Source organism: Chroicocephalus ridibundus, chromosome 22 (assembly GCF_963924245.1).
Source record: "Chroicocephalus ridibundus chromosome 22, bChrRid1.1, whole genome shotgun sequence".
Lineage (NCBI taxonomy): Eukaryota > Metazoa > Chordata > Aves > Charadriiformes > Laridae > Chroicocephalus > Chroicocephalus ridibundus.
The window spans coordinates 6,048,150-6,073,869 of NC_086305.1; the positions used below are offsets into that span (position 1 = coordinate 6,048,150).

Below are 25,720 nucleotides of genomic sequence, written 5' to 3' on the forward strand. Positions count from 1 at the left end.
GTTTTCCAGTACAGCCCGTCGCAACCCAGCACCGCACCAGAGAGATGGGAGCCGCTGACCATCAGCCCCGCTCAGGGCTTTATTTGGACTTGTTGAACAGGATTTCAGAGGGTGGTTTCACAGACGACGGCTAGAGGACTTGTTTGACTTCTGGACCCAATATCAGCCTGCTCACAACAGGAAGCTGGTGGATAAATGATAACATTTAAAAATACCTGGGTTTCTTACTCATAAATGTATTGTAACATAAATTCTGACCCATCAGGGCTTCAGCAGCCTGTGTTCTAAAATGTTAAGTGATTTTTAAGTACCTCAGATCCTAATTATTTTATGGAACAACTTGAAGAAGCCTGATATTTAAATCCATCTTTGTGTTTCAGACCCCTCTGGATGTCTCAAGGTACGTATCCCAAAAAGCCTGGTACTTTTTACAGCAGCACTCTCTACAGCGGGGGTGAGGGGCGGCGTTCAAGCACTCGTGGCCCTAGTTCAGAATTCACCGAGATTTGTACAAGCGAGGAGGCGCGCGGGGGTCGTATCCCTGCGCACCAGGTCAGGGCTCCTCACCAAGGCTCGGTGTTTGGAATTGCTTTGCTGCATGGAGCCGCGCAGGTTTGCGCTGTGCTGCGATGCTGCCAGTGACTGCTGGTCGCGCAGAGGCCGCTCCTCCCGCGTGCAGGACTCGTCACACCTCTGTAACGGGGAGAGTCCCAGCTAACACAAGAAAAAAAAAAAAAAAAAAAGGACAAATACCCCGAACACAGCCCCTTCCTTTGCCCCAGAGGTCTTAGAAGTTTTTATTTCACCCTCCACACACACTGAAATGAGCAGGTTTTTGCTCATGGAAAGCCCAATCGCAACCCTCTTGAAGTCGGTGGGAGTTTTTCATTGATGTCTGCGGGCTTTGTACCAGACCCAGGAAAGCTGGCTGTATAAATACAGACACCGCAGGCCAAGCTGTGTTTTAAGTTGGTTTCAGTGACGCCGCAGGAGAAGCTCCAGGACCGTTACCTGCATGTGGGAGCGCTGGGGTCCCCCCAAGGGGCTGCGATACGGGCAGAGATTCCTGACGGGATGGTAACTCCGGGGCCCTACTACCTCGTGCAAACATAGTCACGGATACCTTTGCCCAGACACTCATCTGGTCGTGGCAACCTGGCTACTGGAGTTTTCGAGACGTCAGTCTGCCATGAGCCTCGCTGTGTATTGCTTGATTGGAACGGAGCGCGTAGGCTAAAACGTGTAAGTGCAAAAACTGTTAACAAGTCACGGTGTTTGTTTTAAAATGGTTAACATCTCTATCTGCGCGGGTATTCACAACCACGCTCACCAGAACCCTGCATACTGCGTCTTTAGAAAAGTCTGGAAAGAAAAAGCTGGTGGACAGCATTTTAGTGAGAGGAGAGAACAGTCTGAAGTGCTCCAAGGATGCATTACAGCCCAGTGACAAACAATAACAGTCCACATGATCTCTGCTCCTGAGGCTTGAAAGCAAGAATGATGGAGTGGAATTTTCTTTGGCCTGTGTAACACAGGAGGACAGGCTAGATCATCTTAACGAATTCTTTTTCTGGCCTTAAAATCTACACAGCTGTACCGCAGTGATTCCAAAGCCGCGGTCCACAGCATTAGCTCTTTCTCTTTGTTTTGACTGAAATAACGTGTAGTACTTTAGCCACTGTTTTTCCATATGAAGAGCAGCTGCAACATTGCTGAAGGACCTTCTTTTTTTTCCTTTTTTTTTTCTTCACTGGTGAAGAAAACTTCACTTGGTTAAACAAAACATATTCATTGTTGGCCACAGACGAAGTGTGGAACTGCAGAAATAGGTTCCAGCACCATCCACTCAAGCGTTCACGGGCTGCTGTACGTCCTGCTTGGTGCATGATGTTCCGGTTTTAGAATATAACGGTGTGTGCATGCATTCATCCATGTATTTAAAATGTATTTTTACAGAAGCGATGGAGCTAGTGCTCGGGCATGAAATTAGCAGATTTGTTGTAAAGAGCTTTAGGACAGGAACGGAGGTAAAAGAAGAGGTTACGGGCAAAAGAAAAGGCGGGTGAGTATGCGCACCAAGAAGAGGAGCAGAAGCTGGTTTGGCGGGGCCCGGCAGGATGGGTGGAGGCCGTCTCCTCCTATCAGACTGCAACAGGAGCAAGGGTCTCCTGATGAGGATTCCCCTTGTCTTTTTACTTGTACTCCTGAAAGGTGCTGATGAGATAACCGTGAGGGTACTTCACTGGCGTTTCACCCTGGCAGCCATAACTGGCACCGTGCAAACGGCAGCGTTACCTTGCAGTGACATATGACAGAAGAAAACGGCGTCCTTGGTGACACTTCTGCTGAGACTCCATCTGTATTAGGGCTGCCATGTCCTTATGTCACCTCCTCCATGTCCTAGTATTGCTGTTCCTTCCAGCCCTGGAGATGTTCCAGCCCTCTGGGGGAAGGCGAACAGGCCAAGTTTTCCTTCAATGAGGTAACACTCCCGAGCCCCGCGGGCCGCATCGCCCCCGGCACGGCTCAGACAGGGTGGAGCACTCCAGGGTCCCCCGCACCCGCCTGTCCCCGCACAGCCCCGCCGCGCCCGCTCCCCTGCCCGCCTGGGTGACCCGCTGGCGGCCCCTGGCGCTGGGTGCCCATCCAGCCCCTTCCCGCCTGAGGGAGACCCCGCCGGGGGGCCCTCGGCTCGGGACTCTCCCAGCCGCGGCGGCCGCCCTGAGGCCGGGCGGCCCGGACAGACAGGACTGGGCGAGGGGAGACTCGGCCCTGCCCCGGGGGGGAGCGGAGCAGAGCAGCGCCCGGCCGGCCCCGCCGCGCCCCGCGGCCGCCGCCTCCTCCTCGCTCCGCCCGGGGCGCGCAGAGGCCGGAGGCGGCGCGGGTCTCCGCGGAGAGCGGGTCGGCGCCGCCGCGGCGGGGGAGGCCGGAGGTGAGCGGGCAGCAGGCGGCGGGTGAGGTAAGGGCGGGACGGAGCCCGCGGGGCTGGCGGTGCCGGCGGGGCAGGGGGAGAGCCCGGGGGCGCCGGCGGGGATAGCGGGGCGGCCGGCAGTGCCCCGGGGAGGCGGGGGGTCCCGAGAAGGGAGGGGGCGCCGGGGGCGGGGGTCGCCCGGTCTGCGAGCGGTGCCGAGGGGCGCGGGCTGCCCCCCGCCCTGCGGGAGCCGGGGCGAGAAGGGACTTTAGGGGACCGGCTCCTCATGGCGGTCCTGCCCCGGCGGAGCCGTGCTCTGAGGGGAGAGCTGCCGGCAGCGGACTCCCGCCCGCCGCGCGGCAGCCGGCCGGGTGGGGAAGGGGCCGGGCGGGCTCTTGTGGGCCGCCACGGCCCGGAGGAGAAGGCCGGTCCTTGGCGCAGCGCTCCCGGGGGAGTGTCCGCGCCGGAGGGGCTGAAATCAGCCCGGGAAGGGGGTGACACCGGGCCGTCTGCGGCCGGGAGCGCCCGGGAAGCCATTCCGACCTCGGGTCGGGAGCTCTTCCCGGGCCTTCGGTACCTCACGCTTAACCCTTCGCGTGAAAAATGGTGGGATTGAGGGAGGGTTTTCTAACTGGCCATGAAAACTGTTCCCAGAGAAAAGGATGTCAAAACTGGCTGAAAGGATGCGTTTGCGATTATGATTCTTTTTGTGTAATGGACAAAATTCAAGTAGTATAAGGACACACACACACACACACATGGAGACACACAAAAATCATCTTAGGTTAAAGTTTCCAAAGAAAAAACCCCAACCCAAATGCCTGATGGCAAATTCCACTTCTGGAATCATTTACAGCCAGATCGGATGGTAGGTTGTAGGAAGCACTGGCAGCTGAGAAACACTAAAGTGAGGTATCGGAACATGAGGTGAGTGTTTCTGGGGTAGATAATGGTGCTTAATATAAAGTCAGACACGTGAATTTTAGCTAGCCAGATCTGAAAATGCTTGCTTATTTACCTACGTCCTTTATCAGCATCTAAAGGTAATTCCTAGTTTTGCAAGTGCAGTGTGAAGTTTTACGGGGTAAGTTTTGCAAAAGCCCGGCGGAAGGTGTGTTTGAGAGGACAAACGTGGTGATGTTTGTCCTCCAAAGGAGCCCTTCTCTCCTTCGGCCAACGGAGACAGCTGGCTGTGAGACGTGAGACTGTGCCGGTGATTGAGGTATCTACAAGCTCAGGTTTATCAAGGTATTCAGGAGACTTAAAAATGCAGAGAAGCTTTTTCTCCGTTTCTGTTTTTTTTTTTTTTATTTTATTTTTTTTAAAAAAAAGCTTTTATGCTGTTAACCTAATGTTGTATGTTGGAAGACGACAGACTTTGTGAGATGCTTGTGTTCAGCCCAGCAAAGATGCTGGCAAAATTGAAAAGTGCATCTGATGTTAAGCCAAAAGTGCTTTTTACCTAGAATCAATGCTGCTGAGTAAGGAATACCTGTTCTGGATTATTAGCTGTTAGAAACTGGTGAAATGCATATAAAGTATTCATTTTCTTAACCTAATTCCCATGTCATTAGAGTTACATTAAGGAGATAAAGCAGAGAGTGGAGATACCTCATCTTGAAAGCTGAATCCAGGCAGGAAGGAATGAAAAATGCTTATTGAAAATAAGCTTATGAAAATATCCTTATGAAAAAGGCAATGAAAAATGATTATGACATTGTCCTTCTGTTATAGTCCAGCTAAATCCATAGAAACTGGATTTATTTTTGCAGTCTTATCACACAGGTAATTCGGAGAGACTCAGCTTCTCTTCTCATGTGGCAAAGATTAGATTCCTGCTGCCAGCTCGAGCAGGCAATGCTGGAGGAGCTAATGCTGTATTTCAGCTCTAATCAAAATGAAAATGTCTCTTCTGAGTTGGTACCTTTTCCCATTTTCTTAGTGTCTGGGGAGGCCCTGCTCTACCAAGAAAGACAGATCAGTGGTGGGGCTGGGGGATGTCTAATCTGTCTGTTCTCACCTTCCAAGTCTACCTGGGGACACCAGCCTCTCTGAACTCTGAAGCCCTGAGGTTGTGCAGACATCATTACAGACTTTAAAAATTCAGTTCTCTAGTATGCACTTGTTTGGCAGAAATAGAGTTAAAGACGACTTCTTTTTAAAACATCTCCACTTGAGGGAGTTCCTATTCTTCTCTTCATGAGGTCAACAGCTTGATGGAAGGTATTTTTGTTGTGGTCTTGAAGGCTACTTACGGTTTTCTGATACCCTTTTGAGTCCAGAAATTAAATAGTATCTGGTCTGAAGGAGAACACGAGCTCTGAAGAATCAATATCGTAACAACAGACAATTTTTATAGACCTAGCAGTGTCCAGTAAACACAAAACCAGCTATATCCGTCATTCCTGCAATTGAGAATTTTTCTGGAAGGCATCTGATGAGGATCTTTGATTATTGATCATGAATATTGATCATATTCATGAGCCCAAGAGGGCTCAAGAAGCATAAAGGTGTCAGGAAAGTCTGATTGCTTTCTGTCCTTTGATATATATATATATCAAGAAAATTAATACTGTTTTTCTAAATTTTTATTCTGTATTATAACATCAGCTTCTGTAATATTCTAAACTCTTTGCTGCAGAGCCTTTTGGGGGAAAAATGCTCTTGGGTTCATAGATTTAGACAAATTTTTCTTTTCTGAAATGTTTACAGCAGAGAACAATACTTCACAGGCCAGGGAAGGAACTGAAAGCCCCTGTAGATCCTGCATTTCGGCATTCTCCGATTCTAGGAGGCAGCATATGTGGGCTCGATACGCAAAAATCAAACTGCAAACCAGCTATTTCTATTTGTGAATCGTGATTACGGTAAAGGAGTCAATAGAGCTGCAGGTGGCAAGGCTACAACCATCTAGGCATAGAATCATAGAATGTGTTGGGTTGGAAGGGACCTCTAAAGGCCACCTAGTCCAACCCCCTGCACTGAGCAGGGACAGCTTGAACTAGATCAGGTCGCTCAGAGCCTCATCCAGCCTGGCCTTGAATGTCTCCAGGGATGGGGCCTCCACCCCCTCTCTGGGCAACCTGGGCCAGTGTCTCACCACCCTCAGTGGAAAGAACTTCTTCCTGACGTCTGATCTAAACCCACCCTGCTCTAGTTTAAACCATTGCCCCTCGTCCTGTCGCTCCATGCCCTTGCAAACATACTCATAAGCGTTGCCTCATTTTCTTCCAAGGAGGTTTACAACCGTGGGACTTCTCTTTCTGGAGAGCACTGCACACAGAACTTGTATAAAAGAGCTTGGTTTGTGACCATTGCTTGCAGCAGATCGAGTGATCTGACCCCTGTTCCGGATCAGCTGGGTTGCCACGTGTCCGGGTTATGATGATTTGTCCAGACTTTGGAAGCTGTTGTTTTAAACGAAAGATCTCTCATGAGGGGAATCTTCAGACCTTAATTCATAGACAGTTTCTCTGCAAGAGAGTGAAATGCAGCTGGAGTGTTATCCTGTCCTGCTTTTTCAGGTCTCAGATGAGAGGGGGAAAATTTTATAAGCTTGCTAGTCACCCTTAGGAGAAATAAGGGAGAAACACAGGCACGGGGTGTTTTATGTGATGTGATGCTGAGGGTTCCTGCAAGTCAGTTGCGTATGCACACTCACAAATAGCTTTGGGCTGCATGTATAATCTATTTAGGCTTAATTTTGTGTTTGGTTTGTTTTTTTTTCCTTCAGGTTCCTTTTGCAGAGGCCAGTAAGGACTTGATGACATGCATCCAGATATTTCCAGGTATGGTGTAGCGGTTGGACACTTGGAGCTCAATGGAGGCGTTTTCTGCAACAGTCCAGTTTGATCAGCTTGAGCGGCATTTCTGGAGAGGGAAGTAACACCTTTGCCCGCCCCCAGCCACTTCGGCTTTTCTCTCGTACCTCGCATTGAGCCTGCACAAATGGTTTTGAAGCTGGGCAGTGAACTGCACTGAGGAACCGCTGTGGGGTAAAATCATCTCCGAGGGAAAAGAAAACAAGTTGAAGTTTTAACCCAGATCTTTTTCTCAGCCTGGCTCTCTGTGAAGCCTCACAAACTCAGGCACTGGGTACGGGGAGGTGGCGGCAGGGAATGGGAGCGCTGGTCAGGAACGGGTGGGGGCCAGAGCGGAGTCTTTGATGGCGGTGTTGGTTTACACTGGCTCTAAGTCACAAGGAGCCTGTCTCAGCAGGGAAATCTTTTCACGCTGGAAAGAGCAGCGGTTTCATTTTAAGGATTGTAGTGGATCTCTCCACCCATTGATATAATCTTAAAGGAAGCAGGGCTGTTTCTTCCCTCGCTGGGGTTGCCTGTGCTCCAGTCTTCGGCGTTGTTCAGGTGAAAGCAAACGTAGAAGAAATGAGATTATAGAATCTCAAAGGACTAACATCCACAAGTAAAAAAAGATAGCCTGTCTCGATTTTCTGTGCCGAGGGCTGTAACTAACGTGTACTTGGTCTCCGAAATGCTGAAAATTGAGTCTGTATCTCACAGCACTACCTGGAAAATCACATTTTTTAAAAATTTGGACTCTTTGGATGCATCCAAACATTTCTATGACGTAACAAGTGCATGCTAAAATCCAATTTAGAGAAGGGAGTACAGTTTTGAGCGGACTCTACTTTAGCTGTGAATTTAGAGCCTGCTGATAAGAACAAAAGTGTAATAAGATTTCTAGGGTCAGGATGGCTTTTTGTGCTCTGTGTTTTATCTCTGGCTTGTATTTCTAATGTCGGTTCCAGATTTCTTCCCTATGTGAGAAACCCCATGTTTTCACATAAAGGGGAAGCCGGGAGTCTTTATCTCATACAAGAACTTACTGTTTAGAAAGCCAGAATCGTGTAATCATTTCCTGCTAGTAAAATTAATTATCCTAATTATAGCTAATATTGATAGAGTAATTGAACATGTCACAGGTTCAGAAATACACCACCATTTTCATTGCACGCTGCGGGTTGTGTTGTGAAAGCTCCAGCTAACGGAGTCTCTAGATCTGGAGTACATCTGATAAGAGGTGCAGAGGAAACTCTGCCCAGAGCTGGGGCATGGCAGCCTTGCCCAGCAGGACACGAAGCCCCAGCACACACAGGTTCTGACTTCCCTGTGTCGGGGAGATCGGTTCCAGGAGCCGTTACCCATCCCAGGCTCGTGGCTGGTGCAACGCTGCCATAAAGGGCTGAGGCGTGCGGAGCGGTGCTCGCCACCAGCTGCATCCTTGCTGTCGAAGGAATAAGACAGAGCTGCCCTCCCCAGTCCTGCTCCGCACTCGTGATGCGACTCAGTGGTTGTCCTGCTCTCGCACACTGACCCTCTGGCTGTAGGCTGTTTTTCCACAGGTCACTGAAATACATTGCAAGTCATAGAATCACAGAATGTGTTGGGTGGGAAGGGACCCCTAAAGGCCACCTAGTCCAACCCCCTGCAGCGAGCAGGGACAGCTTGAACTAGATCAGGTCGCTCAGAGCCTCATCCAGCCTGGCCTTGAATGTCTCCAGGGATGGGGCCTCCACCCCCTCTCTGGGCAGCCTTGTTCCATGTCCTTGACCGCCCTCCTCTTTCAAATATAGGCTTTCATTTTATTGCGGGTCTCTATCGTATGCGTGTATTAACCTTTAGTATCTCTCTATTGAAGTTTTAATGTTTAATTCCAGTGGCATTCTATGACAGGTTCTTCCTAAGTAAAGAGAAATCAAATGCCGTCATTTCCCCAGTTTTGAAAATCCACTGAAGGCTGTTGGTTCTGTTGGGGGTAATTTTTGTGGTGTATTCATGTTTATATTCGTGTTTACTGAGGAGTACACCTCAGCATCTTTGTCCATAATTACGCAGCAATGTCAAGAATCCAGTGCATGTTCCTCACTCCTTTTTTCAATATGCTCTGGTTTTAATTAATTCAAGAGTGGCTTTCATGTGAAAAAATAGGAAATATGCTCAAAGAGGACCAACTGCAGTAATTCTATTAACCTCAAGATTGATTCAGCTTTTACCAAAATTAGTTTTGATAACAAAAGGTTCTTTGTTTTAAAAGTCAGTTCCAAAAGTCAAGAAATCCTTCAAATATTTTGCTTTGTGGGGCTGTTGCACAGCTGGCCGCAGACACTGGTATGGCGTACGCCTTGTAACCCAACAGGTGCCAGGGCTTTGAATCAAAATAGATAAGGCAAACCAAAAAAAGTCTTGAAAGAGGGAAACTACAGGCTGTGTTCAGGGTTTTTTTTTGTAATAAGCACTATTATTTTTACCCCTGAAGTACTGTCAGAGCTTTTTGGGAAACTGCTTCCTTATTGTTCATCTGTCTTTCTTCGTACGTGTATGAAAGATAGCGCCCTTCTGGAGGATTTGAAAGATGTTATGTCAGAGTTTGTGTTTAATGTCTTCAAAGAAAAGATCAGAGGAATTTTTCTGTTTAGAGATCAAGCTGAAGTGAAAGCAGGAAGGCAGAATTCCCGAAATAATGCTTTCTATGTGATTTTTTTTTTTTCTTGTAAAGTTGTTTGTGGTGAATCGAAGCAAGGAGAAAGTGACCCTTCGTATCTGTGTTTTAAAAATAAACCCTGAGCTCAGCTGGTATGAATCAGGGCTGTGCTGCCAGAGCCAGGGGTGTTGACTTTGTGCAGGGGGATCCAAATGGCTGTGGCCATCACTCTGGCTGTGTTGGGGCCGGCGTATTCCCCCGCTGCAGCTGGCGTAGGCCTGGTTGTCCCCAGGCAAGGCAGAGCAACTGGCTGCGCTGAAGATAAATTAATATCTGTATTCCCGAGAGATTGGCCCAGCGTGGAATAAATGCGGTGTTTGAGTTACCTGTCGCCTGCAGCGTGAGGTGGGGACTCCTTGTTAGCAGAGCAGGAGGCAGAATCTGCAGCGTAAGGAGTGGCCGCGTTAGGAAGGAGAAGCCCAAGAGGACCACCTGCGCTAAGCCGTCTGAAATGAACGCTCTGCCTGCAGTGAACAGGTCGCTCATTCCAATGGTCCCGTTGTAGGTCAAATTCAGAAACCAGCCCGTAACGCCAAAATTGCTGGATAAATAAGACAGCGTGGTTCCAGCCTCCAGTATCGTGACAAATAATATACAGTCCCATAATGATTTGTTTATGTAGTTGGGAAAGCTCAGCTGGAGACAGGTTCTTTTGATGTTAGGTACTACTCCAGCAAGGAACAGAGAAGGCCAGTGCGTGCCGAGAGAACTTGAGTTTTACATTCTGCTTTATAAGCTGTCCATATGACAGGGCTTTTAAGTTACCTGTGATAATAAAGAATTATTCATATTCAAATTTTTTTAAAATAACCATCATCATATGATAGATTGCAGTACTCATTAAGCAGTAATGATTGTGAAAAGTGAGTCACTATTCTTTTAATCTTGGAGGAAGGGAAATCTTTCTATCGGTTACTGTTGTTTCGTTCTTAATGTTTTTAATGTATTTTGCGGTAATGTTGGGAATGCAGATGTTATTCTCAGATAAGGTTTTAATTTTTGTGTTTTGAAATGAAAAATAATGAAAACACATACTACTTTTAGAGGTATAAGAGTACCGTTTAAAAAAAATCTTAATTTTAGACTAATTAAAGTTATATATATATATTTTTAAGCTTTGGAGCAGCCTAGGGAGTTTGTGGGAACAAACACCTGGGAAACTGATGGAACCGTTGATACTGAAATTCAAAACCAGCTCATACAAAGTAATTAAAGCCTGTGTGTTTCCTGCACGAAGGCGGAGAACAAGGATGGCATGAAAAGTCATGCCTCGCGTCTTGTAGGTGTACTAGGTTGTAACATAGGGTGCCTCCCTCAACTTCACGCCAACAAATTCATCCCAACTGATAGATAAGCACCTTTCTAGTCTGCGTTGGCATTCCAGATGTTCCAGTTCCACTTTGATGTTTTATCTTTGCTGGATTTGTGGCAGAGAAATCACGCACATCTGTCCCTTTGTCTTCCTTATTTATCGCAACTGATTCTCTCATTTTGACCTGAGATTAGCAGTTCAGGAGTTCAGTGCTTCACTCAGCTGAACGCTCTCAGTTGCTGGCGTGATGAATTAGAAAACACGTCTCTGGGGAAATATCCCATTTATGGGAGACATAAAAGGGTAACTTGACAGACTGTAGGGGCTGACTGTACAAATAAGGGGCAGTGGTGAAGCTTTGGACTTCAGGAAAGCTGGAACTCCAGATGAGAATAGGGGTGAAGAGCTGGGGGCTGCTACAAACTGCAGAACTAAGCGCGTTGCCAGAGGTGGCAGGGCAGAAGGGGAAGAGCTGTCCTGGAAGGTCACGGAAAAGCTTGCCAAGGGTGATTCTTAGAGGACAGATTAGGATAGAGCGCCATCAGACCAGAACTGTACGACTATTTAGGAATATTTATGCTTTGAAAGGGCTGAAGAATCAGGTAGTTCATTGGACAAGCATTGCACTGTACCATGAGCTTACACGAAAGAGGCTTTATTGAGAGCTGCGTGGTATTTTGATGTGACTCGAGTATGGCTTGGAACCTTGAATCTACTACCTGCTTTTTATTTTTAACAGTTTTTAAGTTAGAATTAAACTTTTTGAGGCCTAATATGTGATTGTTGAGTAACAAGGATAGTGATTAATCAGTTGAAAAGTTTCTGCTTAGAGGGCTTTTTGGCAGTTTTTACTGTCTCAACTCGGTTTGAAGGAGGAGGTCTCACTAGGGCTGCCTGACTCTTGCTTTGTTTGGTACTGATGACTTCAGAGAAAGGACAGATGAGCCGTTCAGGTGGAAGTAAGCTCCTTCGATTTCTTGTTGTGAACTTCCAGCCTGAATTCTTAGCTCACTGTGGCCTGAGGCCAGTAACTTGCTTTTCTTCCTCAGTTCTATCAAGTGATGTCAGCCACTGATTGCTAGTTCTACAGCAAGACTGGAGGAAATAGCAGGCATTAGAAGAAAGAATGAAGGAAAAAATCCAAAGTAATGGCTGAGTAGCTCGTTTGGATTTTTTAGGTGCCTCCTTAGTGCATTTTACATTTGTGCTCTCTCAAGAGACACACGTAGATCTAGGAATACGTGTCTGTGTGTTCTGTGGAGATGTTCTAGCTGGTACTTTGTGTGTCTCGGTTGCCTTACTCGGACACTAGTAGTGTCTGACGTTCTTACGGAGATGTAGTATGGTCTGTAGTTTTCTATACAGTGATGGTAGAACATGGTGTTCTTGCACCTTACCAAAACAAGCAGCATGTGGTCTCCAGTGGTTTTTTGTTGAAATTTTTTTTTCTTTGCAGAGTTAGTGTTTGGTAGCAGAATACGGATTGTTCCCAAGTGTCAGGACAACGAGGTTTGTGTTACCTGGAAGTAATAAAGGAATGTTACTTCATTTAGTAATGCAGCCATGGGGTAGGTGCCAGACAGAGCCTGCAAAGGTCTTCAGCTTTTGTCTCTGCTGCTTTTTACCCTGGTAACTTAGCACAGCACTTGATTTTTGAGACTAGTTTGAAAGTAGGTGCTGCAGTTCAACCCAGGTTTCTTCAGCCTTCATAGGGAAGCATCTCCAGGTTCCTGGAGGAGGAATATGGCAGAAACAGACACAGGATTTCAAAATACGCACGTGAGTTCTTGGGGTTTTCTTAAATTTCAGGAGGGTAGGTTTTGGCTTGTTCAGGGATCTGCTTGGCTGGATGTCATGGGAGACTGTCTTGGCAGACAAAGGGGCTCAGACAGCTGGATGATTTTCCAGGACAGCCTCCTCCAAGCACAAGCGGATGTGCAAGAAGGCAAACAAAAATGGTAGGAGGCCAGCAGGGATGAACATGTAACTGTTGATTGAGCTCAGACACAGAAGGGAAGTATCAAGAAGATGGAAGGGGGGATGGATGGCCAGAAGGAATGTAGAAGTGTTGCCTGAGCGTACAAGAATGGAGATAGGAAAGCCAAAGCTCAGCTGGAGTGAGGGATATGAAGGGCAACCAGAAGGGCTTCCTTAAGTACACTGGCAGCAAGAGGAAGGCTAAGAAAAAGTTGGGCCCACTGCTCTGGGTACCTCCTGACCAAAGGCGTGGTGAAGCCAGAGGTACTCGGTGCCTTTTCTGGCCTTGTTTTTAACTGGTTAAACCAGTACTTGTTTTTTACTGAGCAAAACCAAGGAGTTGTATTCATCCCCCTCAATGAGGGATGATGGAGTGAGAAGAGCTGTCTGATTTGCATTCTGATGTGGATGAGTAACATCAGCCTGAAACCCGTGCTGGCAGTCAGAGCTGGCAGTCTGCTGGGGAGCCAAACACCAAGTCGGAGCAGCCGGGCAACAAAGGAGCTGGCAACCGGAGCACAAGGTATGGAACTTAGTAAATAATTACGGATGATGTTCACTGGAGATCTAGGTAAACAAGTTTGTTTGCTTGGTGGATGGACTTTTATTTGCAGCTTCCAATCTTTGGGCATTTTATGCTTTTTCTGGGATGGAGGTCTCCCAAAAGAGTGCGTGTAGGAAAACTGTTGCCTTTCAACGGAGCAACACATGACCAGCCTGCACCAAAGTACGATATAGGGTTAATCTTGGTGAAAAGCTGGAAAGTCGAGGAACCAAGGCAGAGCGACCCGGCTCTCGGTGGGCTGAAAAGAGATCGGGGGATTTTTGTCAGGAGGTAGCGGAGGCAAGTTTTGCCTTTCTGCTTTTAAAGTTAGGATTAAAGAATCAAGCTTCTGTTGGACTAGTAGCGGAAGTAAACAAACAGTGAAAAGCTCCTTGAAAAAGTTGAAGAATTGCAAAATTAACTTATTCTTGGGTGGGCAGCAGACATGAAATAGTTCAATAGGAAATTTCAGCTGGTAGATCTAAGTGAAGAGAACATCTGAAAGTGGGGAAGTTGAGGATAACTGGTCATTGGTGGAGAAACAAATAATTTGAAATTTTCAGTCAGCTTCCAAAGAAGAGGATGTGGAGAACAAAGTCTGAATGAGGAGAGTGAGCCTGGAGAACAGTCTTATTTCATGCAAAAACAAAGGGGAGATGCTGCCAGAAGTTGTGGTTTTAGGGAAAAAAGAAGGGCATTCAGAATCACAAGAGAGATGAGAAATCTGGGGAACAGAGGAGCAATGAAGCAGAATTGGCTGCAGGTAAAAAGAGATTCGTACCCAAGATTCATACCAGAATCCGTCCGTGTGATGGGAGATTCTGCATCAGTTATGGCCAGAGCAAGCAGGCTTATACTGATCTCCAAAAGAAGTTCAAAGAAGCGGAGGTGTAGAGGGCGGTGGGTTTTGTAGGAAAGTTACTTTGACAGAGTGAAGAGAAGGCAGGCTGAGAGGGTGAAGGTGAATAAGTGGTTCAGGGACTGGAACTATAAGGAAATATTTTTATTTATTTTTCTTTTGCCATGGGAGTACATTCATAGAGAGGCATTTTTCTTAATTCTTACATTTCAGCTGAGTCCCTTGGCCACCGTCCATCCATGGTTAAATTTGCTTGATGATAAGAAAAGCCTTAAAACTGTGAAGAAGCAACGGAGGGATAGGGAAAGAGAGAGATCTCGGGCAAAGGAAATGTTGTTATGGATAAGGCAATATCAGAAAGCAGGTCGGATGCTGGAATAGCTAACAGGGACGAGGAAATGGCAATGAAGATATCAAAGCTGAAGTGAAATTTGAAAAGGTTAATGTATTCCCTTCAGACAGGAGACTGGAACTAGGCAATATCCGTCTCAGCATGCTGAAAATAATGGGACGTGTAATTAAGAATTTTGGAGCAAAGTTGGTTTTTTTATCTGTAAATTTTACCAAATCTTTAGTAACAATACTTGATATATGTTAGGAAAAAAGTATGAAAAAAAACCCAAACCCTGGAGACTGACATTAAGAGATTAAATATAATATGGGTGTTCAAAAAATAACCTATGTCACATTAATCTGAGCTTTCTTTGTTAAAATTATTTATTTCTTTGTAAGAGAAATGCAGTAGACTTCCTTTCTGAACTTGTAACTTCTCTTGTCTACCTGTAACAGGTAGTTTTAATTAAAGTGGAAGACATCAGGATTATGGGAAGTATCAAACAGGTAAAAAACTGCCTAGAAGAGCTCTCAGGAGAGAATTTTCCCATGGAATTCTTGAATAATTGATTTCTTAGCAAAATTAGTTAAAGGTTCAAATGCATAATACGCAGTGGTAACCCAAGTTGAGAAAGCGTGGATCACAGCAGGACTAGATTACAACTTGAAATAACAGGGAACTTCTATAAATATGCAGAATACTCCGTTTCTTGACCCCAGCTGCTTCTCAGAAAGACAGGACAAGCCTCTCCGTTTTGTGGCATATCAAGATTTAAGAGACTTTTTTTGGTTTTAGTCATTTCAGCCATAGCCGCATGGGAAAAATAAAGCATGGGGAAGCAATGTAACTGCGTCCTTATGGTAGTGTGCTTCCACGTTAACTCACAATTTCCCCCGTGGCAGTACTGTGCTGCCGGTGGTTAATTAAGTCCTGGGAAAACTGGCTGTACCAGGAAGTCCTCTGCAGGAGTACCTGTGCTGGTGCTGGCAGCGATGTCGTTAGCATGATGCTGCACTTAAGCTAATTAAGACTTGGCAGACCTTGCCACTTGGCCCAGAGCCACTTCAGGGATGTTTGTACCTGTGGAATTGTCCACCCACAAACCTGGATAATCCGCCTGCAGACAGTGGACCATCCCTGGTGTAGTCAAGGACTGGAAGGCCTTCCTAGCCACAGCAGGAGGAATGATGAGAGAGTGCGGAGTTGCGTATCTGGGGACTGACAGCAGAAATTTGTATTAAAAAATGCAGATGTTCATGCAAGACGCTCCTCTCGGAAATCTTGTTCAGAAACAGAACCTAGTCAGAAACAGGAATGTGCAAAGAAAGGTTTTCCTTTTCTCTGCCTATAGCTAATTGTATAAGCTATATACAATAGAGAGAGGATTGGAAGCAGGGGACTTGTTTAGCCTAGACAATGAGCTATGAGAGAGAAGTATTGTTCTTTAAACAGTAAGAACAACTTGTTTGTGGTGAAACCCAGTGTTAATGCAAAACCAAACAGCATTAAAATTCTTTATTGTGGATATTTTGTACCCACCAGAGGGTTTAGGAACAGCTTTCTAGTATGATGCGAAAACATTGAGGCGTCTAATACAACGTGGTACCCTTATTGAAGGGATTATTCTTGCCTGTCCTAGCAAAAAGCTGGAAGTGGCCCAGTGAAGCCTTGGTTGTTCCTGAAATTAATTCCTGAAAGCTTCCTGAGGTAGAGAGGGGGAGGAGGAAACAATTTAGCGAATTGTGTGTTGGAATTTGGAAAGAAGTTGGAAGGTCTGTGCCATTGGGCTCAGAATTCCTACAGCAAAGACCAAAATTACCATCACATCAATGTTACCAGGCTCTGCTGCGTGAAGAGTGAGGCAGGGGAGGAGGCTTGCGCAAAGGAGTATTGCTTAGTCCAAACTAAAACCTCCAGTGTAAGCTTGTTTTTAAAGAAAAATATACCAAGAAATAGAACAAGAAAAACAGTTGTGTTTTAAAAGCAAATTGAGAACCCCAGTGTAATCTCTTCTTTTATTATGGATCTTTGCATTAGCTCACCAGGACAAGCCGTGAGCGGTGGCTAATGCGGTGGTGTCTGGCGTGACACGGCAGCTGTGAACTGCAGGGCAGGTGCCTGCCCTTGGTCTTCTTCAGAGTGAGAGGGTAATTACCCGGTTCTTTACAAAGACCCGTAAGTCTTTTCTCTCTCTCTGTTTCTCCTCCGCCCTTATCTCCTATATACAATATGTAAATTTACATGAGTATTCATGTACCTGTATATTAATGTTTAGCTTGGGAATAGATTATGCAAGTGAAGCAGCAGAATAACTCTTTGAAAATGTAAGCGACAGTTAACGTTTCCTGGGTAAACCTGCTTGGCCGTTTTACCTGTGAGACAAGGCTTAACCTTTCTAGCTAGATGCTGTGCTGCTTCTCAAACAGTTCTGCTTTGAAAGTGAAACTATATGTAAATATGTCCCTAAGGGATTTTAGTATGGTTGCGTTCCTGCTCTCCGGCTTGGGGTTGCGGGACCCCGCAGTGCTGCTCTCTGCTGCAGCCTGCAGATACCGCACCTGCATTCCTGCCCGCCAGCACAGCAATTTTGGCTTTCCTTGGAGCAGCTCAGCACAGCCCGGCAGCAGAGACCTTTGTAACTCAGGATTCAGATAAAGCCACCAAGGTTAAAAAAAAATAAATCAGGAAAGGCAAGATTTAACAAAGCAAATACAGTGGACAGGGCTGCGGGGCTGCACAGAGCCCAGTTGCTTCGAGACCTTCTGGCTGTGTCAACTGAAAGGAGCTTTGTTGGATTGTATATTGAGTGCCTGATCTTGTCACGGTATAGGCTTGGTAAGTGCCAAAGCCTCGTTCTCCTTGTCCCCATGGCATAGCTGTGATACTTCTTTATTCTTGATTTCATCCTTACATGTATTTTCTGTGGCAAACTTATTGCTGTTCTTCCAACGTTTACTATTTTGCTAGTAATCAGACCAGCTGTCCCCAGGGTGTTCAGCCTCCTGGGCTGGAAGATAGGGATGGAGAGCAGAACAACCCACCCATAATCCAGGAGGAAGTAGTCAGTGATCTGCTTCTGCACCTAGACGCACATAAGTCTATGGGGCCGGATGGGATTCACCCAAGAGCACTCAGGGAGCTGGCGGGAGAGCTCACCAAGCCTCTCTCCATCATTTATCAACAATCTCGGTCAACAGGGGACGTACCAGATGACTGGAGGGTGGCAAATGTGACGCCCATCTACAAGAAGGGTTGGAAGGAGGATCCCGGGAACTACAGGCCTGTCAGCCTGACCTCGGTACCAGGAAAGATCATGGAGAGGGTCATCTTGAGTGAGCTCTCACGGCAAGTGCAGGGCAGCCAAGGGCTCAGGGCCAGCCAGCATGGCTCTAGGAAAGGGAGGTCCTGCTTAACCAACCTGATCTCTTTCTGTGACCACGTGACCCGCCTTCTGGATGCAGGGAAAGCTGTGGATGTTGTCTGTCTGGACTTTGGTAAGGCCTTTGACACCGTCCCCCACAGCATTCTCCTGGAGAAGCTGGCGAATCATGGCATGGACAAGTGTACTCTTCGCTGGGTCAAAAACTGTCTGGCTGGCCGTGCCCAGAGAGTTGTGATTAATGGGGTGAAATCCTCTTGGCAGCCGGTCACCAGTGGTGTCCCTCAGGGCTCAGTTTTGGGGCCGGTTTTGTTTAATATCTTTATCAATGATCTGGATGAGGGGACTGAGTGCACCCTCAGTAAGTTTGCAGATGACACCAAACTGGGTGGGAGAGTTGATCTGCTTGAGGGTAGGAAGGCTCTACAGAGGGACCTGGACAGGCTGGATCCATGGGCCAAGGCCAACTGTGTGAGGTTTAATAAGGCCAAGTGCCGGGTCCTGCATTTCGGTCACAACAACCCCAAGCAACGCTACAGGCTTGGGGCAGAGTGGCTGGAAAGCTGCCCAGCAGAACAGGACCTGGGGGTGCTGGTGGAGCCAGCTTGACATGAGCCAGCAGTGTGCCCAGGTGGCCAAGAAGGCCAACAGCATTCTGGCTTGTGTCAGGAGCAGTGTGGCCAGCAGCAGCAGGGAAGTGCTGGTGCCTCTGTGCTCGGCGCTGGTGAGGCCTCACCTCGAGTGCTGTGTTCAGTTCTGGGCCCCGCTGTACAAGAGGGACATTGAGGTGCTGGAGCGTGTCCAGAGGAGAGCGACCAGGCTGGGGAGGGGTCTGGAGACCAGGGCATGTGAGGAGAGGCTGAGGGAGCTGGGCATGTTCAGCTTGGAGAAGAGGAGGCTGAGGGGAGACCTCCTTGCCCTCTACAACTCCCTGAAAGGAGGGTGCAGAGAGGTGGGTGTTGGCCTCTTCTCCCAGGGGAATAGTGACAGGACCAGAGGAAATGGTCTGAAGCTGCGGCAGGGGAGGTTTAGATTAGATATCAGGAAGAATTACTTTACTGCAAGAGTGGTCAGGCACTGAACAGCCTGCCCAGGGAGGGGGTTGAGTCACCATCCCTAGAGGTGTTTAAGAAACATCTAGATGTGGCACTTCAGGGCATGCTCTAGTGGCACAGAATGTAGGGGGTTTTTTTGTGTGTGTATGGTTGGACTCGATGATCTCAAAGGTCCTTTCCAACCATGAAGATTCTATGATTCTACCATTCTGTGCTCTATGAGGCATAAAGAACTTTTAAGAAAGAAATGGACCCACTTAACGCTTTTCTGTGGGTGCTCAAATGGCATTTTAGCTTTCCAGCTGCTTCGAGTTGGGAACTTGGCCAGTGTAAATTGCAAAAGATAAATATGTTGCTTCATACTGTACCCTTTTCTATATTTTTGCGATGTGTAAAGATAGCCGCAGAGATAAAGAAATCTCCCAGGACGGTGATCCTGTACTATATACAGTTTGCGCATGGGAGTAGATTAGGTAATGGCTGTCTACTTCCTTAGCGCTTTGAATCTAAGAGTATTCCCCCAAAGCAAATTGGAAGACTTATTTTATATAATCCCCGCAGAGAGCCCTCAGCAGAGTTCAGCTGCTGTCAATAAGCGTGTGTTGCATCTTTTTGTGTGGCTGCCAGATACACAGGAGTTCTGGAGGGAGCACCCTTGGTTCTGTAATTGCAAAGCAAGCTATTACGGCAGCGTTCCCTAGCGTGCCTGCTGTCTCTGCGCTGTGGGATAACCCTGCAGTGCTGAAGAAATGTTTTCTGAAGAGCTGAGGCAGGGAGGAGGTGTAATTTCTCTCTATAGTTCTCTTAGGTATTCCTGATGTCCTAATGCTTTTCCTGACAAGAGCTGAGATTTTTATCAGCTAAGAAAGTTTACCAACACTTTTGAGGTTGGTGTCTTTCATGCCTTGTAAAGGTCTTTGTAGTTCAGACACCTCGCTTAGGTTATCTGACTTTTCTAAGCTGGTATCCAGCACCTCTCTGAAGCGCACAAGCTGTTTCGGAACACTGTCACCATGCTTCATAGTGACAGTGTGTTGAATTCATTGTAGGCTAAGCCCATACTCACAGAATTTCCTTCTACATAGACACTTCCTGCTCTATAACTGTAGAGTTTTGTGCAGAAACCTGTGTTCACATGATCTACAGCAGACTCAGGGACCTCCTGAAAAGGTGAATGGCATCCTGGGGGGCATCAAGAAGAGTGCGGCCAGCAGGTGGAGGGAGGTCATCCTCTGCTCTGCCCTGGAGCGCTGGGTCCAGTTCTGGGCTCCCCGGTTCCAGAAGGACAGGGAACTGCTGGAGAGGGGACAGCAAAGGGCTGCCAAGATGCTGAGGGGCTGGAACACCTCTCTGATGAGGAAAGGCTGAGGGATTGGGGTCTCTTCAGGCTGGAAAAAAGACGCCTGAGGGGGATCTTATCAACGCTTATAAATACTGAAAGGGGGGGTGTCAGGAGGATGGGGCCAGGCTCTTCTCAGTGGTGCCCGGGGACAGGACAAGGGGTAACAGGCACAAACTTGACCATGGGAAGTTCCATCTCAAGACGAGGAGGAACTTCTTTGCTGTGAGGGTGGCAGAGCCCTGGCACAGGCTGCCCAGAGAGGTGGTGGAGTCTCCGTCTCTGGAGACATTCCAACCCCGCCTGGACGCGTTCCTGTGCCACCTGCTGTGGGTGACCCTGCTGTGGCCGGGGGTTGGAGGAGATGATCTCCAGAGGTCCCTGCCAACCCTGGCCAGTCTGTGATCCTGTGAAAACATCATTCACTGGGGCTCTGAGGTTCAGCACAGTAGCCAGTCTGTCCCATGGACTTACGTGTGTCTCTCAAAAGGAGCTACACTGGTTAATAGCATGTTTATTGAGCAGTCTGAAAAGCTTTCTCTGGCATGTATGGCTGTGTGCTTCTGCTAGCTTCTCTCTTTTTAATGCACAACGAGCCGTGCCACCACTCTTCCCTGGTCCTGGCTTCAGGTGCCTTTGCTGAATCACCAAAGGCAAGATGGAAAGGGAACTAGCGCTGAAGGGTCCTCCAGCCCTGCCAGAGGAAAAGCGGACAGAGAGGGGGTAGCAGATGTTCCCACCTTAAAACAGCCTTGATGGGGGAAGTTAGGTTATACTCCAGGCCCCAGAGAGTTGTCGAGACTCGAGATCTGGCAGGCAATTTAAAAACTGTTGCATCTTGATTGTCAGGCTCTTAAAACAGAATTCGAAGAGTCTGTAAACCCTGTTTATCTTCGTTTTATGTGCCAATGATTTTTGTCCAGACATTGCACTGGAAGGAGAGTTCGCACAAGGAATGGAGAACAGCCTGGAAGTGGGAGCAAAACCGCAGTTTCCAGAGTCCCAGAAGCTGCAGCAGAAAGAAAATACTGTGCTTGTTGTCAGATTGGAAGCTGGTGAAAGACCTGGATGTTCTTTTTGGTGCTAGTGAAGTTGGACGTTAGCCTTACTGGCACTTCTTTTGTTTGCAGTTCTGCACTATAGCAGGCTCTTGATTTTTGGGAGGTGTTTTTGCGTTGTGGGTTTTGGTATCAGAAGCTGAAATCAGGGAACGCAGGGAGGAGGAGAAGAATGCGTTTTTAGTAAGAGATACGGTAGTCTATATCTATATAGTATAGATATATTTTAGTGAGATATATGTATATCATAAATGATGAGAAAGTTTGCATCCACTTGGTGTCAGTTACACCTATATTTGTAATCAGCTTTGTCGTCAGGCTGTGCATGCTCCAGGGGGAATGAGAGTCAGATTTGAAGAAACAGGGTGCTGTTCTTCCCTCTTGTAGTCAGGTCAAAAGACTGATAACTAAGAAAGTCCAAATCAAGAAAAGACGTTATGATTCAGACGATAACCCTCAGACCCTGCAAAATTCTGGAATCAGGCTGATCTTCAGTTTAACTAACAAAGAAACTACTTCTGAATTAAAGATACCTTCAAAATCAAACGTACGATTCATTTTTGATTTGTTAGGCAGTTGTCCTTGCAGAAAAGAGGGGAGGGTTTGGGCCTTCACTGGGTGAATTGCTTTATGATACTCAGGTCAGACACTTAAATTATATGCTTTTTGCCCTGGTTCGGTAAGATGGCGTTTCCTGTGTGCCGTTGAGATGATCTCGATTGGCATCTCATTCCCACACTGCCCGTTTCCTCCTTCCGTGACCGCGCAGAGTCTGTTTGACTCCCGTTCAAAGCGTGAGTTTGGGGCATTTGGTGTTACCAGCTAGAACGAGCAGCCTGTGTTGGAGGGCAGTCCAGGTCATATTTGTGTATGAGGTAGAATTATCCAGCAACAGCATTTTCGTGGCGAATCCTTTGTTACACCCATTCAGCTGTCTTTTATGCTGCTAAATTCTCTGATCATATATGTAAATCCCACCTTCAGGCATGGTCTTTAAAATTACATTAAGAATCCAGTTTACCTCTTAGCACAAAAATTCTTACCTGGAAGTACTTCCCTTAAGCATTTAAAGCAGAAGATAGATTTATTTTTTTTCCCTTTTTTTTTTTTTTAGGGTGGAGTCTCAGGATAATATAAATTATAGCGCATACATATACACACGTGCACACAGTGGAATTGCAATGTGTAAATAGAAACAAATAAATACAATAGATCAAAGACTGAAAACTAAGGATATGTACGTATAAAAGGACAGCTGGCAGGCAGTCCCGGAGCAGACTTGCCACATCCTCATGATACCAAGCTGTCAGTTCTGTAGAAAGGAACCTATGAATCTCAGAAGCTGCAGGATTAAACTTAAAACTTTCCGATGCGTCTTGCCGAGAGCGGCACCAACGTTCTGTTGAATCCTGAGGCACTTTTCTCCATTTTTTTCCAGTTTTTTCGATTGTGCCGGGAGTCGGCAGTCACTGAGCGCCTGATAAAAATCTGCGAGCGGGTTATCAGTTCCTTGGGCACCGATGCGTTCCACACCTCTTCTGCTTTCCCAGCCAGATGCAACCTCAGCGAGGGTGTAATCCTTCCTGTGCCGCACTGGCTTGTGCTGACAGGTTTGCTGTGTGCAAAGCTGTCCCCGCTTCATTCTGGTCTCTCTTCCTTCCAGGATGGCACGCGCTCTGAATGAGTGGCTGTGGCAGCATGAGTTCTGGCTGCCGCCAGGAATCACCTGGGAGGACATGCAAGAGTCCGAAGACGTCCATTACCCTCAGCCTCGTGATCTCCTGCTCAGTATCCCTTTTGCTTTAATCTTGGTTGTCGCTCGATGTGCCTTTGAAAGGTAAGTTATTTAGTACTCTTTGGGGTTTTTCAGGGATAATGCTGGCAGTTTGGGTCCAAAAGCTGGCTTTAGTGTCTGTGCCAATGCATGACTGAAGAGGTCCACAGAAACTCCAGGCCGTAAAGGTTGCTGAGGTGCATTTGTCAGCGCTTTCTTTCCAGCCCTGGGTAGTGGCTAAAGAAGTGTGTTGGATGTAGAACACAAAACCTAACGCTTAAGGTCTAATTATAAGCAATGTGACTTCCTACACTTAAACCAGGCAGGCCCTAGATGAGGTTTATGCTTGTGTTTTAGAAGGCAGACGCACTGTTTTGTGTCCTGTTGCACATTACTTGCTGTTTCGGGGTCAAGCGGAGCGGAAATCATGTTTAGACTACCCAAATACAGTTAAGTCTCCTTTATCTTGGTTAATGGCGATCTGGGGTATCGCACCTGACAGACGAGCCCGGAAGGATGCATTAGATTGGGCTGAGTCATCTGACCTCGGGATCATCACCACATGGCCACACGAACGTGTGCGTGTCACTGACCGCTGCTCTGGGTTCCAGGATGTCATTTCCTTGAGACGTTTGTAGCTGCTGCTTTCTGGCCAGAGCCGTTTGAGTGTTTTGCATATTACTCTTCAGCACAGAAAATGTGGGAGTTGTGGCAAAAGCGTAGCTAGAAATCCTGCAGGTTTCACTGAGTTTCATAAAAGTCCTGAGCTGGTGCCAGGCTGCTTCGTGCAGTTTAGTCAATAGTCAGTGTGGTGCGCAATACAACATGATTTGCTGGTGGATAACTGAGATTTATAGTGTCAACCATTGTCGAGGCTGCAGAGTAAGTTCCCTTTCGTGATTTTAAATACTCTTCAAAGTGGTCTTCACTGGACTGCAAAATCCCTATTCCTAGTTGCTGACCGAAGAGGTTATCGTTTGAGATAGTTCAGTCAAATCTACAGCGGTTCGAAGTTTAGAAAGAGGGGGGAAAAAAGACAATTAAAATGTTTTTGTCATCTTTTTTTGAAAAGTGGCTGCACAAGAAAACGGAAGCAGACCTCTGTACCTAGAGAGATGTTTCTTCTCCAGATTCTCTGTGATACAAGGACAGCTTGTAAAAGTTTATAGGAGTTGACGTGATTCAGAGCTCTGCTGTGAGAATGTTTTTAATTAAAAAAAAAAAAAGCCAATATTTTAACGTAAACACGAGTGCATGAATGATTCTTTAAATAGTCATTTTATGATGATACAAAGTTGGAATCCAAATCTCTTCTTTGTAAACAATACGCTTAGTGTGCATTCCATAAATTCCCTGGAGTTGATCCTGCACTTTCCTGGGGACAATGACGTCTCGGTTACCTCTGTGGGAACCAAGGTGCTGTAGGTAGCCATTAGAACACGAGTAACTCACATTTCTTCCTCGCTGATCTGCAAGACGTGGCTGGACACAGTACTGCTTCAGGTGGGCACTGGCAGTTGGTGACTTCGACACGTTTGCGATGTGAAGCTGGGGATTAGCCCCCATGTCCTGCCTGGGCCGGGACTGCTCAGTTCCGCGTTCCCCAGTACAGGACGTGAACAGGAAGAAGGAGCCAAACTCTTCTCAGTGGTGCCCAGCGACAGGACGAGAGGCAATGGGCACCAACGGGAACACGTGATATTCCATCGACATAAGAAAACGCTTTTTTACTGTGAGGGTGGTCAAATATTGGAACAGGCTCCCCGGAGGGGAAATGGAGTCTCCATCTGTGGAAATACTCGAAACCCGGTGGGACGCAGCCCTCCACAGCCTGCTGTAGCTGACCCGGGTGTGCTGGATGATCTCCAGAGGTCCCTTTCAGCAACAGTCCTGTGCTTCTGTGACTCTGTTCCTTTATTCCCCTTCCTCCTGCCACACCGTTCCTACTCAATCTAAATATCTTTTCTATACCGATGCCAATGGCCAGGTAAAAAGATTTCTTTCTTTCCCATCCAAGCGCTGCCTCAGCTGGGGGAGTTTCCGCAGGCCTGCTCCTACTCATTAATTTTAAAGCTGTTTTGATTCACAAACTTCATTAAATAAAAGCTTCTTGTCACACCCTTAAAAAAAAGATAGTATCACAAGCCCATTTTACAGGTCCAGCAAACCTATAATCATACCACTGTCTTACCTGTGCAAATTACAAGCCGGCGTTCTGAGCTGCGTTCTTGTTTGTCCTAACTCGCTGCGGCCATTTATTTCAGCGTGACATTTTCTTATTTTCAATCATTACTGTTTCATGTTCAGTTCATCCTGGAGAATAAAGCTTCTCCGGGTGAACGGGAGCCGTGAATCCAGTCCTCTGTTGCTCCGTTACCTCGTGCGTGCAGCGGCACTAGCCCTCTTTAAAATAATTTGCACAAAGTTTGAGAATTGAGGACTGAAAGATGTAGGTGGCCTTGACTTTGTAGCTTTGTATGTCTGATCTGTGGGTCAACATGGGTGTACGTAACTAATGGACACGTTGGTTTTGGTGGCTTTATCTTGGCCTCTGGCGATTTATTCTGCCCTCGCCTATTACTTGCAAGTGTGCATAGGGCGCAGAGTGGTTTTTTTCTCTAGATACACTCTCTGTTTCTGGTGGTGCCTGTGCCGGGATTTCAGAAGTGCTGTAATG

At 47.0% G+C, this 25,720-nt stretch overlaps 1 protein-coding gene across 3 annotated transcripts in view; it reads left to right on the forward strand.

The window, feature by feature from the left end:
• The first annotated feature begins 2,461 nt into the window (after window positions 1-2,461).
• The window catches only part of LOC134526407 (ceramide synthase 4-like), a 47,343-nt gene continuing 24,084 nt past the window's right edge, over window positions 2,462-25,720 (forward strand). Inside the window, exons 1-3 of one of the 3 annotated variants that reach the window (XM_063358259.1) lie at window positions 2,462-2,482; window positions 6,645-6,699; window positions 22,933-23,106. In XM_063358259.1, coding sequence (XP_063214329.1) covers window positions 6,680-6,699; window positions 22,933-23,106 — 194 coding nt within the window. In that variant the 5' untranslated portion in view covers window positions 2,462-2,482; window positions 6,645-6,679. Of the gene's footprint in view, window positions 2,483-2,506; window positions 2,960-6,644; window positions 6,700-22,932; window positions 23,107-25,720 lie in introns of those variants that run through there. The other 2 variants (XM_063358258.1, XM_063358257.1) reach the window with 2 other exon arrangements.